Source organism: Rattus norvegicus, chromosome 5 (genome assembly GCF_036323735.1).
Source record: "Rattus norvegicus strain BN/NHsdMcwi chromosome 5, GRCr8, whole genome shotgun sequence".
Taxonomy (NCBI): Eukaryota; Metazoa; Chordata; class Mammalia; order Rodentia; family Muridae; genus Rattus; species Rattus norvegicus.
Genome location: NC_086023.1, coordinates 80,772,251 through 80,792,261, shown reverse-complemented (window position 1 = coordinate 80,792,261; position 20,011 = coordinate 80,772,251). Strand labels below are relative to the sequence as shown.

General features: G+C 42.8%; 1 protein-coding gene across 5 annotated transcripts in view; it reads left to right on the top strand.

Moving 5' to 3' along the window:
* Positions 1-20,011, top strand: part of Fkbp15 (FKBP prolyl isomerase family member 15) — a 64,267-nt gene that overhangs the window by 38,361 nt on the left and 5,895 nt on the right. For 3 of the 5 annotated variants that reach the window (NM_001427372.1, XM_039111061.2, XM_063287934.1), the window contains exons 14-23: positions 109-215; positions 1,839-1,953; positions 3,836-3,945; positions 4,947-5,054; positions 5,957-6,051; positions 7,153-7,255; positions 13,247-13,418; positions 15,251-15,387; positions 18,478-18,633; positions 19,546-19,698. In NM_001427372.1, coding sequence (NP_001414301.1) covers positions 109-215; positions 1,839-1,953; positions 3,836-3,945; positions 4,947-5,054; positions 5,957-6,051; positions 7,153-7,255; positions 13,247-13,418; positions 15,251-15,387; positions 18,478-18,633; positions 19,546-19,698 — 1,256 coding nt within the window. The remainder of the gene's footprint in view (positions 1-108; positions 216-1,838; positions 1,954-3,835; positions 3,946-4,946; positions 5,055-5,956; positions 6,052-7,152; positions 7,256-13,246; positions 13,419-15,250; positions 15,388-18,477; positions 18,634-19,545; positions 19,699-20,011) is intronic. The other 2 variants (XM_039111062.2, XM_063287935.1) reach the window with 1 other exon arrangement.

Below are 20,011 nucleotides of genomic sequence, written 5' to 3'. Positions count from 1 at the left end.
ATTTGGCTCCAAAATAAATAATCTATCTCCTTTGAGGTAAGAGTTGTGTTTTTGCATGAGAAAGCAAGCAAGGGTGGGTAATAGTAAAAATATCTTGATTTGTCTTAGCACCTCAGCCAGCTGTTTCTGGGCTCCAGACGGCCTCTGCTGCCTTGATGCCAGCTGTATCCCTTGATTCTCACTCAGCTGTATCTGGAAATGCTCAGAACTTCCAGGTAACTATGTTTTAATTAATTAATTAAGTAATTAATTTGTTATTTTGAGAGACGGTCTCACTATGTCATCTTGGCTGATCTGATATACACACCCCCTCTTTCCCCTCTCTCTCTATACACACACACACACACACACACACACACACACACACACACACACACACACACAAAATCAGGCTGGCCTCAAACTCTCAGAGATCTGCTTGCCTCTTGCCTCCTGAGAACTGGGATTAAAGATGTGCACCACCACATCTAGTCCTCAGGTAAAAATATTATTTTAAAACTCTTTCAACCATGAGATAAGATTTATGTTCTTCTTGTATGAACATAGAAGATCCCTCTCCTTTTTACACAGCAGCAGTTCCCCAAATCAATGCTCGTCATTTCCCCTCTCCTAAATTACTGCTTTCTTCTCCCTAAAACCACACAAAGTTTTATGTGTACAAGTTTTTGTGAAGATTAAGTGCAAGAATAAGCAAATTTCTTATTAAAGGCCTGGGCCTGGCACATGGGAAAGTTCCCATTGGTGCACATAAGATAGCGAGAGCTGCCTCTCCTGCCCTACCCACCCTGGAAGTGATTCCGAATGGAGATGTGGGAGCCATGGTGGGCAAGCTTTGCTCTACTGGGATAAGGAGAATCAAACCTGTAAAAAGTTTCTCCCACAGAGGGATGGAATATCCTTCTGCCACAGACAAAGAATTTTTTTAAATAATTAATGTTTGGGTTGTTATGTTGTCCCCATAGTCTTCCTATGGGGAACGAGTGACTTCTTAAAATGATAGCTGATGTTTACTGTGCATTTGCCTTGCGCTGGGCACTTACTTTGGCAGTTGTTAGAGACTTTGCCTGGACCACCTTTAGCTCATTTAGCAAATTCCCAAATCTTTCATCTTCCTTTCACAGTTGCGAAACACAGTTCAGAAAAATGAGAGCTTCTGGTCACCCAGATAGTATCAGGATCTAGTGAGTGATGGCGTATGTCTGTTATCCCAGCATAAAGGAGCTGGAAGCAGGAGGATCAGGAATGCAAGGGTATCCTCAGCTATGTGGTGATTTTAAAGCCAGCCTGAGCTACATGAAACCGTGTTTGAAACCATACACAAAACAGAATCTGGAGGTTGAGCAGTAGATGGCTCAGCTGTTAAGAACCCAGCATAGTGGGTGGATTAGAAACCCCCATACTTGTCCTTACATAGATACATACACACGTACACACAGATTGGGAAAAAACAATTAAATTAAAAAGAACCTATGGGAGAAGCATTATGAAGAATCTCAGAAAGTGGCTGGCTTAGTTTGGAATTTTGAAAAAATAGTTTTTTCTTTCCTTTAAAAGGAAACTAAACAGGATGTGCTTAGTTTTAAGTTTTCCTTAAAAATAGGCCTGATAGTAGGAAATCAATTCCCATGTCATTAAATCATATTGCCAGAGGACTGGGTAGCAATTCAAGATCCTGTTCCTCAGGTTTTGGGTAGGACTGGGGTGACCAGGTACTGTCACATCCCATAGACAGTTGCCTGACTGTGATCTTGTCATCTCCAGCTTTAGTAACTCCCTCCCTGGTTCATGTGCTTTGTTCTATCACAGGAAACCAAGTAAGTAACCTGTCACTTTCTCAGCCCTATGCAGGAGTGCAAGCCTACACATACCCCCAGACATCCTCAGTTTCTTCCCAGCTGCAGCCTGCTCGGCCCTTGTACCCAGCGCCATTGTCCCAGGCTCCCCACTTTCAAGGTAGAGAATAACTTCCTCCTCCAGTTTTTCATCTTCTGCGCTTGCGGGCTCTCTTCTTCCTCCCATTCTGTTTTAATTTTTCTCTAGCAGCTCTCCACCCTTTCTTTTCATTGTTTGTTTGTTTCAACAGTTTGATTGAGATGTAATTTATATACCATATGATTTATTCAAATATGTAATACAAAGAAAGCATATATATAATATATATATATTACATGTTGTATATGTGTGTATGTGTGCATACATATAAATGTGCAGTTATGCATACCTGTGCACACGTACATTGGATGTCTCCCTCTATTGTTCTGCAGCATATTGTTTTGAGACTAGGTCTCTCAGTAAACCCGAAATCTGCCATTTGGGATAGACCAGCTAGGCAGGAGCTTTCCAGATTCACCTTTGTCCACCCCCAGTGCTGGGCTTATGTAAAAACCATGCTCAACTTTTAAGTTATTGTTTTTATATGGGTGCTAAGGATTCACATTTGGGTCCTCGAGCTTATGGAACAACTAGTTTTACCAGCAGAACATCTTCCCAGACCCCAGGATTTTTTTTTAAGGAAATGTTCAGAATTATGCATTTGTCACAACAACCCATTTTTAGAACATTTATATCTCTCCCAAAGGCCCTTTGTGCCTTTGTTCTGGGTGTTTTTCCTTCCATGCTCTCCAGCCATCCCTTTAGATTCTGCTGTCAGAGTAACAAGAGCTCATAGCAGACAGTGAAAGAGCAAACACTGGAGGGCATTGGGGGAAGCAGGCACTGCTGTGGGTGGTGAGTGACTCTGATAAAAACCGTTTTATTAAAAAATTGTAAATTATGAAAGTAATTCACTGTAGTAAAAATGTCAAGCATGACAAAGTAGGATAAAATGTCCTCTCTGTCATGAAACTTCTGCCAGTAGGACAGCGTCTCTCACAGTGCGTGGGTAACTTTGTGTGTATCTTGTGCACTTGGGCAAGTGTAGGTGTCTTTTGTAAACAAGGCAAGAGCAATGTTGATGGATGTGTTGGTTTCCTGCTGTGGTGTGCAGCCTGTCTTTTGCTTGGTAATCGCTTTGGCATCAGGATAGAGAAGAGGAACAAGTACACCCAACAGCCTAAGCTGCATTTCTGCAGTGGGAAGGGCTTCCTGAATGCCGCCTTTGTCTGGGGCCCTGTCCCTTTTCCATCTTTGAAACATTCTGACATCACTCCAACTAGATATTTTCTTTGGCTCACCGCCTCTCCATCCACTGCTCCCATAGACACACTGCATGTATTCATCGCCAAAGGTCAACATCATTTTTAAGGTGCTACTTTTGTACCTTGTACATGGTCTTTTTTCTACACTTGAAATGACTTCCTTCAAAAAATTGTTTTTAAGACAGCATGTCATGTAGCCCAGGCTGATCTTGAACTCTGAATCTTCTTGTCTTGTGAGTTATAATCACGTGCCACTATGCCCATCCTGCATTTAACACACTGTGTTGTAATGATTTGCTTGTGTCAGTTTCCCAACTATAGCCCACTAAGATCCAGAACCGTATTTTATTCATCACTGTACTCTCGGTGCCTGTGCAATGTCTGGCATGCGGTTGGATGAATGGGAAACAATGTAAATGCAGGATTATAGTCGTCCAAAGTGGATACACTTGAGCCAGTGTGCTTTTGAGCCAGATTCTAGCTCTTGAAGCATTTTGCAGAAATATAACTTAGTTATTATTAGTTTGGGAGCTCTTTTCTCTCTATTGCTTGTTCTATGCCTTCTCCTCACAGTGTGAAATCACCTATGGTGTTTGCTCATACGTGGCCCCGTCTTTCCTCTGCTAAAACTGCCCTTGACTTTTCCATACGTAGTTTTCTCTTTCCAGGCTTCTAAGTTCCTTTTCATGTCTGTTTAGGATCAGGTGATATGATGTCCTTTCTGATGACCGAAGCCCGGCAACACAACACTGAAATTCGAATGGCAGTCAACAAAGTGGCTGATAAAATGGATCATCTCATGACTAAGGTGACTGAGTCAGAGCTGAGGCTCTGTTGAAAATGGGCCTGATGGGCCAGGGATGGCTCAGTAGGTAAAAGCACTTACTGGACATGCCCAGTGGTCTGAGTTTGATTCCTAAAATTTATCAAGAAAAGAGAGAACAAGTTCCTGCTCATTATACTCTGACTCCCGTTCATGTGCCATGCACAGGTATACATACATGTCCATACTCACACATACATATGTGCACATGATAATAGATAGACACAGTAGAGACACATTGTTTAGATGTATGAAATTGGGCTGGAGAGATGGCTCAGCAGTTAAGAGCACTGACTGCTCTTCCAAAGATTCTGCGTTCAATTCCCAGCAACCACATGGCGGCTTGCAACCATCTGTAATGGGATCTGATGCCCTCTTCTGGTGTGTCTGAAGACAGCTACAGTGTACTCACACATAAAATAAATAAAAGAAAGAAAGAAAAGAAGATGTATGAAATTTTAATACAGAACTAATAACAGGCTAGAGTAACAGTTCAGTGGTTAAGGGCACTGACTGCTCTTGCAGAGGACCAGGTTCAGTTCCCAACACTCACATGGTGGCTCACAGTCATTCCTAACTCAGTTTTGGGGTCCCGATATCTTCTCATCTCTGATGCACATGGCTCATGTAGGTTAAACACTCAAGACACAAAAAATATAATAAATAAGTCTAGAAACACGTTTTTTAATTTTAAAGATGTAATAAATTAAAATGTTAAAGGGGGTATAGGACGTGGGCAATAAGTGGGATGTAATGGGAACAGCCAAAGCTATAAGAACACTCTTCCTTGGCTTCCCATATTCACAGTCCTTGGCCATCCCCTAGAAGAGTTATCATCCTTACTTAGGGATTAATTTAGCAGAGAAAGTAAGTTTACATTTAGATATTGTTTCAGAAATGTATTGGCTCTCTCAAAAACGGGATTGGTTGTGGGTGAATTGTATTCTCCACTTACACATGTTCACAGGGGAACTTCCCTTCTGCAGGTCGAAGAGTTACAGAAGCATAGCACTGGCAATTCCATGCTTCTCCCTAGCATGTCGGTCACAATGGAAACAAGCATGATTATGAACAACATCCAGCGAATCATCCAGGTGAGGATGAGGCAGAAGGCGACCCAGCCTGGAGGGCTTGTTCATGCACCCTCCTCAGATGTGCTACCCTCCAACATCTGTCCTCACCCCCAGAAATAGCATGTGTTCACTCCTAGAGTTGGAAAAACCATTATGGCTTAATTTGGTTCTGTGGCTTATACTTTCATTTTAGTTATTTTCCTTGTCGCTGTGACCAAATACCTGACAAGAAACAACTTACGGAGGCAAGGTTTCTTTTGCTTCCTGGTTTGAGAGCATGCAACTGGTCTCATTGAGCAGAGAGCCAACAGGGAGTGGGACCCGGCTAGGGATACCCTCAGTGGCCCACTTCTCCTAATTGGACCCTTCCTCCAGTCCACCCCAAGCTGGGGATCAAGTATTCAAACACATGAGCCTGTGGGCGACATTTCACATTGGAGCCACAAGCATCTGTATTATACTATATACTATGTATACTAACTACTCTGTTTGCTATATTATACTATATTCTATGTGCTACATAGCAGTATGACTTATACTCCATGTAGTCAAAAAAGAAGCATTGCTTTTGAGGCCTAGTTTAAGCTCTCCTTTCGTTTTATGAGCATCTTGATCCTCAGCCTGTCCAGCCCAGTGATTATAACCTGGCAGGTATAATTGGTTTGTTACCTTAACAGGTGCATCTCTGGGAACATAAGTTTTATGTTTGTTCATAAGGCCATCTGTAGGTTCAAACTGTCTTGCTGTACAGTTTGGGGACCCAGTTGTCATGGCAGGGAAGACGCCACAGCAGAACAGGTGGCTGGTCACCTCCAGCTATAGCTGAAGCAGAGAGTGGAAAGGAAATGGAACTTTCTAGATGCTTACCGACTCACTGGGCACTTTTAAGACACTTAGTTTGTATGTTGTATATTTGGATTTAGGAAAATGAGAGACTGAAACAGGAGCTCCTTGAGAAAAGCAGTCGGATAGAAGAGCAGAATGACAAGATCAGTGACCTCATTGAACGAAACCAGAGGTAATGGAGCGACCAGGAAAGGCCTGGGGAGGGTGGACCAAGGGTTTAATGTCCGTTTGCCCACTATAATACATGTTGTTGAGAGCAGTATATTAATTACGATTCTCCTCTCTACACTTTGTTTTGTTTTTTGAACCTGAGCACCTTGCACATACTGAGTATGGAATACTGAGCTACAACCCGTTCCCCAGCCCATGTATTTCAACCATTTCTGTTTCTGCCCATTGTGTGAATTACTTTTACCCTCAGTGGAAAAGGCTCAGGTGGCTGGGGTTGGTATGAGACTCACTTGTGATTGACTTTCAGCCCTGCACTTCCTTTATTATATGCCTCGGATATTTTCTTTACGTCTGCAGGCCTAGCTTTCTCTGAAAATGGTATTAGGTAGAAAATTGTGTCCTCTCTTCTCTTTTCTGTGTGGGCTATGTTATCAACCTTAACTCAAACAGGGACTCATCGATTTGATAAAGCACATTTTATAGCTCTTAGTGGATCCTTCTGGGGTTTGGGAAAGGCAGAAAGGTAAACAGAACTAGGCTCAATTCATTGTTTCACTTGGAAAAGTTACTTTTTCCTGTTTCTCTTGTCCAGTGTTTTTGTCTCTCTCATGGATGGACTGGACGAGTAACTTCTTTTCTTCTTTCCCCATCTCCCATTAGCGTGCACCCTGTGAATGTCTCCCTTCCTTAGGCAGAGAGAGTCATTTGTGGCCTAGGTTGCTACCTCCTTCCTTGGTCACTGCAGATAGCTTGGTTAATTTCTGCAGATCTCAGGAAAGCAATGTGATTTTACATTGTTGTTTGGCCTTTAAAAATTTAAAAAAAATGGATATTTGTCTTGATATCTGTATAGTGCCCTTGGAGAAGGAGCTGGATCCCCTGGAACTGGAGTTACAGATGTTTGTGAGCACCATGCAGATGCTAGAAACTAAAACCAGGTCCTCTGCAGAAACGTCAAAGGCCCTTAACCTAGGAGCCTCTTTCCAGCTCCCTTAACTGTTCCTGATGAAGACGTGAGAGCAGTGTTGTGAGAACTGAGGGCCTTGTCCCGCGAAGCATTCAGTGCTTCATGAATGTCTTCTTTGCCTTATTTCTGTCTCAGGTATGTTGAGCAGAGTAACCTAATGATGGAGAAGAGGAACAACTCGCTTCAAACAGCCACAGAAAACACACAGGCAAGAATATTGCATGCTGAACAAGAGAAGGTAAAGTCACTGGGCTGAGGCAGGCCCAGGTCAGGGCACGTTGAGGAGTGGAGTAGTCTTACATAGGATCCCACTTCACAGTGTCTGTGCAGCAGATATTTGTCTCTTTGGGAAGAGACCTGGAAATCCTCCAACAGAGTTTCATGTATTCATCACCCCTAGATCTGTTTTACTAAATGTTTTGCAATAAGTTGATTCAAAAACAATGATTGAATTTGGGGTGCTGTTTCATGCCTGTAACCCCAGCTTCTGCCAGGCAGAGGCAGGAGAATCTGTAGTTCAAGGGCAGCCTGAGCTCATAGTAAGATCTTCTCTTTAAGAAAAAAGAAAACAAAAAGAAAAAAATACCAATTATCTATCTTAATAATGATAATGGTGAGATTCTTATAGCTCAAAAGAAGCTAAATGTATTCTTTTGATAGAATAAAAAGAAAATTTCTGTTATGCCATGTAACGAATGTGTATGTTCTTAGTGGAGTTTAAGATGGTTTAATTTGCTCCTTTGTGTGTGTTTTAGTATGTTATTCATTTTGGTCTGACAGAAGCATTTTAAAGTGCTATTTGGAGCCAAACAGGTAGGTGGTGCATACATGCAATCCCAGCAAGGCCAGGCTAGGCTGGGCTACATAGTGAGGCGTTGCTTTTCAAAACAGGTTAAAATTCGTGCATTTGAAAAGCACCAAGAGATGTGCTAGTGAGTCTTGGATTGAGGTCAACTAATTCTGAAGCCCAACTTTCTTGTCTACTGGACACTATCCAGAACAGATTCTTTCTTATTTGGGTCATCACTCTTCAGCTGGGAAATAATATGCAGTTAGCAATATGTTTGACCTGTAAGGTGGTTTGAATGAAAATGGCTTCCATAGGTCCCAATAATATATTTAAATGTTCGGTTCCCAGTTGATGGACTATATAGGAAGGATTAGGGGGTGTGGCTTTGTTAGAGGAGTTGTATAATTGGAGGAATGGGCTTAGAGGTTTCAAAAGCCCACAGCAGGCTGGGTCTTGCTCTCTCTGCCTATAGCTTGTGGATCAGATGTGAGCTCTCAGCCACTGCTCCAGTACCATGTCTGCCTGCCTGCCTGCTACCATGCTCCTAACCATGATGATGAGGGATTAATACTCTGAAACTGTAAGGAAGCCCTCAGTGAAATGCTCCCCTCCCCCAAGTTGCCATGGTCATGGTGTCTTAACAGCAATAGAACAGTAATTAAGACAGCCATGTAGAGTCAGGTGAGCTGTGTCTTGCCCTGCACAGGGTCCTCCTGTTCTGTTACTGTTTATTTCCCATTGCTACATTCATTATTTGTTGTGGCTATCTACTAATGACCTGGTCACGATCAACAGCCTAGACCTTCATTGTTCTTCACAAAATGTGCCTTATGAGTGTGTCTCCTCTCTCTAGTTTTATTTTTGTTTTTCCTCTCCTTTTCCTTTATCTCCCCCACTGCAGGCCTACTGGGATAACCCAGATATACTGTTTATCCCCATTGTTACTATTCAGGGATAAAATGATGATTACAGTATATTCTATAGACTAGAGATGTCCCAACAGCGGCTTAGCTGCCTCAGAATCCCTTGGGAAACTTGATCAGAAGCCTCATCTTCTGGGATCTAACTTACTATATAAAGCCAAGATAAAACTTTTCCAAAAATCCCTGCCCAGGTATATGAGTCACCTCTGTTGTCATAGTCTCTGGATATGGCATGTGGATACTTTTGTTTTTACTAAAGTTCAACATGTGACATCCATGTTCAATATCGCTGCTATTGTATGTACATGTATTCACAAGTATGTTCCAATAGAACTTTATTCCCCAAAACAAGTAGTGGTCCAGTTTGGCCCTTGCGTCAGAGTTTATCAAGCTCATACTTAGCTTGCTCATCCACCTGTGGTTTTGCATCTTCAAACTCCACAGGCATCTGGCACCGAGCCGAGCAGGTGTCCTGTGTGCAATAGGTAAACAGCCGAGTAGCTTATGAGTCTACATTTGCTCCAGGGAACCTCCCAGCTGATGACTAGGGTACCGTGTATTCCCCTGATCACCATTATTTCAGTGAGACTTTTTATACCTTAGCTGTGCCCTGGTAGTTGTTTTTTCTTGTTTATTTGTATAGGTTCTCACTGTATAGCCCAGATTTGTTCAGACTAGGTTTTGGTATGTAGCCCAGGCTAGCCTCAGACTCTCCAGCCTCCTTCTCACTTTTCCAGGTGTTGGAATTACAGATGTATGCCACTATCCCTGGATGATTTACTTTTTTAAAAAATTTGTTGTTTGACACTATGTATGCAGTACTGGCTGGTCTGAAACTGGCTATGTAGACCATGCTGGCCTTGAACTTAAGAGATGTGCCTGCCTCTGCCTCTTAGAGTGCTGAGATTGAAGGGCGCACAGCTTTAATCTACTTCAGCACTCTCCCGAGATCTCTCTTAAAGGGAGATGAGCGTTCCCTTCAGGAGGCAGATTTCTGAGGCAGGCATTGCTCAGAAAAACATGGTTAAGTGTTCAAGGAGAATTTGGCAAGTGAAACTATGTGAGAATCAGTTTTCTTATGAAGCCATGATTCGGAGGGAGGGCAGACCTGTTGGAGGAACTGACTTTAATGAGCTTTATTTTAGGAGAAACAAAGCGAGGAGGCTCAGAAGGTAAAGATAACCTGCTCAGGGGCTCATTTCCAGCACCGTCCTCTCGTGCCAGAGCGCTGCCTACTGAGGCTGTGTTCCTGCTTCTAGTCAGTGCTTCCTTGTCTCTGAATCCTTGCTTGGTTTCCCAGCTCTCTACCTCAACAGTGGACACTGTTCCAAAGTAGGAAGCAGAGAGTCCTCCCATTACCACGAAGATTTCTGCTGACTTCCTTTTCTCCTGGACATTGCCGTCCCTGACAATTTTTAAAATATTGTGATTATGTCTATTAATAGCTACATACACACACATAGCGACATGTACTCTTGTCTAACTTATAAAAGTTGGATCTGTTCATTCTAATAAAAAACCATCGGGGTTGGGGATTTAGCTCAGTGGTAGAGCGCTTGCCTAGGAAGCGCAAGGCCCTGGGTTCTGTCCCCAGCTCCGAAAAAAAAAGAACCAAAAAAAAACAAAAAAACAAAACAAAAAAAAAAAAAAAACCATGACATATAAATCACCTGTAGTCCTTCCACTCAAAGATAACCATGGGTAATATATTTTTGTTGTTGTCTTTGGGTGTGTACATGTGTTTGTGGGGGAGTATTTCTGTACTTATGTAATAGGCCTTTCTAGGTTAAAACTCGGAGATAAAAATTTTTGAAGCTGACCATAATAGTGCATGCCTCAATCCTAGCACTTGGGCTGGGGTAAGAGGATCATTAACTTGAGGCCAGTCTGGGGTAAATAATGAGATGCCAATGAGATGAAAGGAACTGTGGGGAAGCACTTTAGAAAGTCTCCTACTCTGTCCTTTTGGACAAGAGGTGTCTTTAAGGTCTCGATAGGGGTTCTGCTATAATTAGTAAACTCTCTAAGCTACGTAGAGGTTCAGAGCTGTCTGAGTTCTATGTTAGCTCAGTTTTCATGGGCTGTGTGAAATAGAAGGGCAAGTAAATTTTATTCTTTATTCTTGTTAGAAAGATGAAGCCCACTCTGGAGATTCTAAATAAAAATAATTATCTGAACGCTTACTGTCTTCGTTAGGATTTCTATTGTTGTGAAGAGGCACTATGACCATGGCAACTCTTACAAAGGACAACATTTAATTGGGGCTGGCTCACAGTTTTAGAGGCCCAGTCCATTATCACCATGGTGGGAAGCATGGCAGTGTGCAGACAGCCATGGTGCTGGAGTTGCTAAGAGTTCTACATCTTGATCCAAAAGCAGCAGGAGACAACTGACTGGGACTTCAAAACCTGCCCCCACAGTGACACATTTCCTCCAGCAAGGCCACACCTACTTCAGTAAGGCCACACCCTTCATTTGTACTCCAGCCACAACACTTACTGTAAAGGTCACTTATACTCTCACACAGATGGCCTATTTATTTTGTTTCATTTCCTTTACCTTTAGGGGAGTCAAAATACTAGACTTTAAAGTTGATAAAAAAATACTTGGGGATAAGGCAAGGAATAAATAATTTTTTTGTATATGTGATTCTAGGGCTTGAATTTAGGGCCTAGTACATGCTAGGCAAGTGTCCTACTACTGAGATATATCCTCAGTCCCGGCAATAAATACTGTAAAAACAGCTGTGCACAGTGAACACCATTAGAAGCTACAATAGAAGAAAGTAGACAGCTGTAAAATGTGTAAGGATGTAGAGGGAATCATGGTATCTATATCATAGCACAGGGGAGTCAGCCCAGTGCCAGAGCCTAAGCCCCACAGGATCCCCACACTGCCTTGTCATCATCATCTCTAGTGCTCAGAATACCGTGTGAAGGTTTGCAGTCATCTCGCTTTCATCATATGTGCCTTAGGCTCTTTAAGCTGGTCCTTGTCTAGCATAGACATGTTAGAATGTGGCACAAATGCCATTTCCTATCAGCTTGATTGAAAGTTTGGCAATGGGCGATGGAACATAGAATAGCTGATGGAGGAAAGGCGACAATACACAAAGTTGCATGTGGATTCACTCTGATCAAGCAGTTCTGCATCTAGAAATGCTCTAAAAGACTCTTGCATACAATGGATCTAAGATGCTCACAGGTGATGGTCAGAAACACTCCATGTGTGCCACAAGACAGATAAGCTACCTCACACACACACACTAGAATGTGATTCATATTTTTAAAAATGAGAGGGGAGAAGACGCATATGTACTACTGAAGAGTGTATAACTTATCTGCTGTTTTATCTGGAATGAGTGAAGACTCAGTATGTATATAAAAAGTCACTTTATACAAATGGGAAGTTGAATACCTATGTCTTTTGCTGTTTTTATTTATTAGTTTTGTGTTCATAAATGTACATATATATGTGTGTACACACACACACACATGTATATGTATATATATGCATGCATTTACTACAGTGCACATGTGGAGGTCAACTTTCCAGTATTAATTTTCTCTTCCCACCATCTAAATGCTAGAAATCAAACTCAGGTTGTCTATCTTGGCAACAGGCATCTTTACCCATTGAGCTGTCTTGCCAGCTCCTGAAAAAAAATATTTATCTGTGGTTATCAATATGAGACAAGACAGAACTGGTAAAGTGGGAGACTGCCACTGTTTACTTTTTAAAGTCTCTTTTAAAATTGAGCAGTAGAACATTATCTTTTTAAAGAATAATTGGTGACAAATCATTTTGAAAGATTCATGTAAAATGTAATCCAATCAGCAAGAAGAAAGTGAAAAGCATTCATGTTCTCTCTAGATTGGCTATTGGTGCAAAATACCTGCAAGCTCTTTCCTTAAAGACCATGTTACAAATACAGACCATGTTACAAAAACAGAATAATATTTAACATACTATTTGATAATCTGTTTATATCTTCATTTAGCAGTAGGTTTCAGCTGTATTCCATGCCACTGAGTGTCCTACTAGTGATCAAACAAACTGTGATAGCACACAGGATGAGTGTTCCCTACATTTCGTTAGTCTTTTCAGTGTTTGGTGTTAGTTGTGCATTCCATTACAACTTAATGCTGCATTCAACAGCCTTGAAACACACTTTTGTCATCTCCTATAGCACTTGCTTCTTTGTATATCTGCTTTGAAACAGTTTGGTTACATAACACAGACTTGTCTGGAACTCCCTATCCTCCTGCCTCAGCCTCCCTAGTGCTGGATTTCAGCTGTGTGCCATCACGCTGACTTGAGTATTTACTAAGAACACACTTGTGCAGCAGAGTTCTGACTGAGCCCTTGTGCACTTTCCAGGCTCGATGTTAGCCCCACGCAGATGAAAGGTGTCCTGTCCACCCTTCCTGTCCACCAGTCCTGTCAGCTTAGAGTCACAGGAGGTTCAACCAGCACTTGGAATGTTTATGTCTAAAAGGATGTTGCCTTTTGTCAGGCCAAGGTGACAGAAGAGTTGGCAGCAGCCACGGCACAGGTCTCTCACCTGCAGCTGAAAATGACTGCTCACCAGAAGAAGGAGACAGAGCTGCAGTTGCAACTGACAGAAAACTTGAAGGAGACAGATCTTCTCAGGGGCCAAGTCACCAGACTCCAGGCTGACCTCTTGGGTAAGCTCTCAGGGGAGAATGCCAGCATGGTGCTATTTAAACTTAAGTGGCATCTTTCCTGCCAGTCCCTTTGACATAATGTTCATGGCACGCATGAAGAACTGAGCATCAAGGGGGACTGGTAGAAAGACTGCTGGATTGTTTTACATAAACAGGAAGGCAGCCCTCCCTCAATTCAGCTGTTCTTGATGAGTCTCACTGTTTCTGTTTGAGAAAATACTGACTTGTGACTTGGTGGGTTTTGAAGAAAGAAGCACTTCCTGCTGAGGTTTCTTCCTTCCTGGAGAGTAGATTGCAGTGCTCCCGCTTGGACTTGAGAGTGCTGCCATAACCACAGTCCTGCTGACCACTCTTCCGCCCATTCAGTTTTGCCTTTCATCATGTTTTATTGGAATAGCTGGGTTTAGAGGGGTGTGCTCACACAGCATGCTCCCCATCATAGTGTCTCCAATCCTCTAGAAATCTGCCCCTCACAAGTTTCCCCAGCTTGTTCTAGACCATCTGATCTTTCTCTAAATCCTTTATCTCTTAGTGCATTACTCTGATCATTAAGATAGCCTTTGCTAAGCATCTTTTATAAGTCTCTTCTTCCCACCAGACTACAGCAAGCTCCTGAAGGGCCAGGACAGTGACTTACCCCTCCACATCAAGGCCACTTCAGTGCTGGCACAAGGGCAGTAAAGAAGACATGCTGATAGCTAGATGTTTGTGAATGCCAGCATATTCCTTTATGTCTCTGTGTAGAGGAACCTGTGTGGAAGGCACCTGGGACCGGTGGGCAGGGGAAGAGGCTGCTGCAGCAGAGTGAATGGATGTTGTTTTTAACAAAATCTCAGTCATTCAGTTTTACCAATGAAAACTCAAGAGCTGGGGCAAAGGCCTGCTCGATCAGAGAGGCAGAGAAAGCACCCAGCTGACCTTCCTCCTCAGTTCAAGTCCCAAAATGAATGCCCCTCTCATGCTGTCTCAAAAAACCTCCTTCAAACTGAATGTCCCTCCCTTCTCCTTCCTGTGCATCTCTGTCCTCCTCCTGACTTCTTACTCTATGTCTTTTCTTAATAATCCTATGTTCACTTCCTGTCAATTGGTTGCTTGCTCTTTTCTCTTAATCCTATGTTCACTTCCCGTTAACTCGTTGTTTATTCCACCTCTTGACCTTGGTTGACTTTATTTAATCCTGTTTACAATATCCAAAGCTCTTGGACTGTAGGTGTGCACTAGGGCTAAGCCACATCACAACTACAAACAGGTTTTTCCAGTAAGTAACACAATCTCAGGGTTTGGAATATGATCAGATATTCTACAACACATGTAGCTATTTCACTTCTGCTTTCATGGTTTCTCCTGACAGTTCCTTGTGACAGTTACTTCAAGAGTCAGTTTCCAAACAAGTTTTAGTATTTTAAATTAAAGGTAACCCCACTCCCAACCTTATTTGAGAAGGAATATTTTGAAAGCAAATTCTTAGTCAAATGTCCTAGCTACCAAGAAGGTTGAGAGTCTTAGCCAGGCAGTGAGAAGGACACGACCGCTGTGGCGATGGGTATAGACGTCTATGAGTGATGATGTTAAGGGTGGTGTCTGACTATCAGAATATTCTCTCACCTTGAATGTACAGAGGGAGGTATATGCATATAGAAGCTGCCCTTTCAGGTTTAGCATGGGTGGGCAGCAGAGTCAGTGCAGGGCGTGCTGACCTTATTGCAGGTCAGGGAGGCTTGTTCATGCGGTAGGACTGGGCAACTAAAGCATGCAGCTCTGAAAGCGCGTCTGAGATGCCACATCGCCCACTGCATCTCTGGTTCTAGTCATGACTCCTTTCTCTCTCCTAGAGCTTCGAGAAGCCTCTGAGCAAACACAGACCAAATTCAAAAGTGAAAAGCAGAGCCGGAGGCAGCTGGAGCTCAAGGTAACATCCCTGGAGGAAGAGCTGACTGACCTCCGAGCTGAGAAGGAGTCCCTTGAAAAGGTAAATTCCAAAGCCAAGTTTTTCTTGGACTCAAGTGCCAGGTATAGCTGATTAGTAAACACTTCTGTTTTTCTTTTAAAATTGTTATAATATGAATGTATTAGGGAAAGTGCAAACAATACAGAGAAGTATAACATTAAAAAGTTGTTTTTAATTCCTCCTCTAATTGTATAGGTTATAAATAACAACTACACACACATATTAACCCTCAGGGCAGTAGGTCATTACATATCGCCATATACAAATGTGCTGATAGCATCTGTAAACAATACTGAGCCCATAGTAAATGCCTTAAAAGTGTCGAGGACACTATACTCACCACTGCTACGCAGTAGCCCACTGTTAGCCTGGTGTGCAGCTGACCTCTCCTGGTCAATGGATAGTTACGTTTCTAGTTCTTCATTTTAAACTGCTGAGGACCTCCTCAGACTGAATAGCTGTTTGTTGGTTGATTGGTTCGTTTGTTTGTGAGTATTCGGTTTTTTAGACAGGGTCTTCTTATGTAGTTCTGGTTGTCCTGGAGTTATGTAGATCAGGTTAGCCTCCAGCTGCTGCTTCTGCCTCCTGAGTGCTGGGATTAAAGGTGTGCACCACTATGCCCAGTAGCTATGCACTCTTATTAGTAGTAAAGCCTTCATATATTTCATTCCTATTATCTCTCCTGTGAGTTCTCTTTTGGCGTTCTTTATCATCTTTCCTATAGAACTATTAAAAGTATTAATCTGTTGTTAGCCATAAACATTGCTAATATATTTCCATCTTGATACTTTTTAAATTTTATTCTTATTTTTTTTAAGACTTACTGTGCATAATGACACATGCCTTTAATCCCAGGACTCTGGAGGCAGGTGAATCTCCGTGAGTTTGAGGCCAACTTGGTCTTATTTATATAATGAGCTTTAGGCCAGCCAGGGTTACATAATGAGACCTTTTCTCAACAAACAACGATCTGTGTTTAATAGTACATGCCTTTAGTCCCAGTACTCAGGAGGCAGAAACTAGTGAATCTGTCCAAATTAAAGGCCAGTCTTCTCTACAAAATGAGCTCCAGGTCAGCCAACAATACATAGTAAAACCTTATCTCTAAAAAGAAAAAGAAAAACAAAAAACAAAGACAAAATCCCTCATTCCTATTATTATTTTGTGTGTGGGCATGTGTATATAGATGGGTACCTCAGGGAACCAAAAGAGTGTCAGAGACCTTGGAGCTCAGTGGTTGTAACCCCTCAACATGGGTGCTGGGGCCTGAACTCAGATCCTCTGGAAGTGTTAACAGCAAGCTCTCTTAACTGCCAAGCTGTCTCTTCAGCTCACTTCCCTAGCCTATTTTTCACTCATATATTTAAAATTTCAATGATTAAAGTTTAATATCAGGGTGCATTGTATCTTTTTCTTTGTTCTACAACAGTTTCATATGAAGAGAACTATTCTTGCCTGATACCTGTTTAGGAATCTTATCCAGGATTTTTATTACTTTGAAGTGTGTGTGTGTGTGTGTGTGTGTACCAGAGTCCTTGATGAATGATGTGTGTGTGTATCAGAGTCCTTGATGAATGGTGTGTGTGTGTGTGTGTGTGCAGCAAAGTCTTTGATGAATGGTGTGTGTGTGTGTGTGTGTATGTGTGTGTGTGCAGCAAAGTCCTTGATGCAGATTTGTGTGTGTGTGTGTGTGCACCAAAGTCCTAGATGAATGGTGTGTATATGTGTGTGTGTGTGTGTGTGTGTGTGTGCGCGCAGCAAAGTCCTTGATGAATGGTGTGTATGTGTGTGTGTGTGTGTGTGTGTGTGTGTATGTGTGTGTCTGTGCACCAAAGTCCTTGATGAATGGTGTGTGTGTGTGTGTGTGTGTGTGTGTGTGTGTGTGTGTGTGTGTGTGTGTGAAGAGAGAGATCATGAAAGCAACAGCATGCACACAGAGGAGAACCTTAGGTGTGGCCCGTCTTCCATCTTGTTTGAGATGTCCTGAGCTGGCCTATGAGCTTCCGAGGATGCTCTTGTCTCCAATTCCTCTCTGGCCATAGGAGTGCTGAGACCAAGTCTGCTTCTCTATGGGATTTGAAGCTCTGAACTCAGGTCCTCACACTTGTGTGGCAAGTGATTTACCCAGTGAGCCATCTTCCCAGTTCCTTTTTGATGTTGCTGTGCTCTTTAAAGCAGCTCCTGATTTGGGCTGTTTTCAGTTTTTTCTCATTGCAGACACTATAACAGGGGTTATCCTTATAGTCTTTGACTATGACTGATGGCTTTTTATGAAAACTGCGTCCATTTTCTCACCAGCCAGCCAGACGTGTCTGCCTTCTTGTACCTACACTAAAGTTGTGCTGCCCCAGCTTTTAAGAGAATGGCAGTAAATTTATTGTCTGTTTTTTCCCTGTCACAGTTCATCTCTGTAGGATGATGTCATTATACAGGTGAAGGCAGGTACAGGATAGAACGAGGCCTGTCATTGGACGAGAAGGAAGAATGGGTGGGAGAAAAGTTTTAGAGAGAGGAGGAGACTGGAGGAGAGAAGAGAAGCAGTGGAGAGAACATGGAGGTGGATGTTAAGATTCCTCTTTGCACATTTACAGGTTGTTAGGAGTATTCTTAAGGGATGGATATGTACAGGGTCTTGTATGTCTAGGTGGGCAATTATATCTTATCAATTGGATCAGAGGTTATTGTGTTGTGTGTTCTTTCATGTGGAGATTTAAGTTCAAGAAGTGTGTGGTAGCTGGAGACGTGTGTGTGTGTCTGCCATGGTGAAGCCTGCCTTGGGAACTAGATGGGTAGAGAGATTGTCACCAGGCTCAGAGAGAAGCCATCGGCAGTGTGATATGGGATGGGGTAGAGCAGGTGAGACACTTTGCTGACTGAGATAAAGGTATCTACCAGATATCTTGGGGCACTGTTGTGCCGGACCTAGTGCAGGGTAAAAGACCGAATTTTTTAAATTTAATTCTACTACAACATGTGGCGCTCAATGTGATGAAAACTACAAAGGTGTGTGAGGCTTAAAAAGGAACAGTCCCTAGAGATGACCCTGAGGTCATCGATCACTACCCCTTCACACTGTTCAGTAGTGATGAGGATGATTCTCTTGTCCCTAAGAACCTCTCAGAGAGGAAGAAGAAATCAGCCCAGGAGCGCTGCCAGGCAGAGGAGGAGATGGACGAGATTCGCAAGTCTCACCAGGAGGAACTGGACAGACTTCGGCAGCTCTTGAAAAAGGCTCGGGTGTCCACAGACCAAGCAGCTGCAGAGCAGGTAATAGGCTCTTGGCAACACAAGGAAGCTGGGAAGGACTCATGGCTTCCGCTTACCTTAGGAAGATGTTTCTTATGGCTTATACGCACCTGGGATTATAATGCAAATCCTGACAACTGGTGCGTCACCTCTTAATGTTTAAGTCCTGCTTACCTTGGGACTGGGGATATGACCGAGTAGGTAAGAGTGCTTGCTGTGTGTAAGTGAGGTATGGTGAAACCACCAAGCTGGACCACTCCATGGGTAGGCAGTAAGGTTTACTAGGCCTCAGACTGCCAGGTCTGTCTCCTCAGGTGGGTGTTGAGGGTGGTACTGGAGAGAGGGAAAACAAAATGGTGGGGAAGCAAGAAAATTTTACATGATAGTCAGCAGGGTGATCTTTGAGCTAATATAGGCTGTTTGGATTGATGGGGGGAGAAGGTGGCCTTTGAGGTAATTGGCCTTTGGTGGTAGATTAAGGAAGGTTTCAGATAAACAGAACCCCCCAAAAGAAAGTCTAAAGAAAGGTTTACCAGCCAGAGTCCTATTTAGGACTTTGTCACCAGCTCTGCCATTTTGGGTGACCACTTTGGACCTGATACTGTGCAAACATGAGGACTTGAGTTTGAATCTCTAGCATCCAAGTAAAATGGCTACATGTGTGTAACAGAGACAGGAGGGTCACTGGAAAGCTCTCTGCCTGCCAGCTAAGCTCTAGGCTCAGTGAGAGACCCTGATATCACAACAGAGAGACCAAGAAGGATAAAAGAGTACTTTCAAAGTAATTAAGACCATTTCAACAGTTGTTTTTTACTTAAACGGGCCATGCACGGGTCGAGGGTCTTTAAATTCTACAGAGAAGAATGGGCTTCCTTTGTTGTAATGGGAACCAACTTCCACCCCTCTACCCATGGTTGTTCTTTCTCTTGGCAGCTATCTCTTGCACAGGCTGAGCTGAAGAGCCAGTGGGAAGCAAAGTGTGAGCATCTTTTGGCCACTGCAAAGGATGAACACCTGCAGCAGTACCAAGAAGTGTGTGCGCAGAGGGATGCCTACCAGCAGAAGCTGTCTCACGTTCAAGATGAGGTACGTCTTTCCCTAAGTCAGCTTAATAACACAAGACCTCCAGGCTATGGGGGGCTTGTCCAGCTAGAAAACACAACCAGGGTAGTCTGACTTGCAGACAGTTATCTTTTACATGTTTACATAGGGTGGTAGGTCAGAGATGAAAAAGCCAGTATTCCAGGTCTTGCTTCCAGTTACTCGACTCTGCATATATTAAGCAAATATTTACTGAACATCAGTTTGGTTCTAGCCACTGTGTTATTGAAAGGGCATGCAAAGGACTCTGCCCTCAAGAATCACATAATCACAAAAAAGAGACAGATAAGTGATTAGG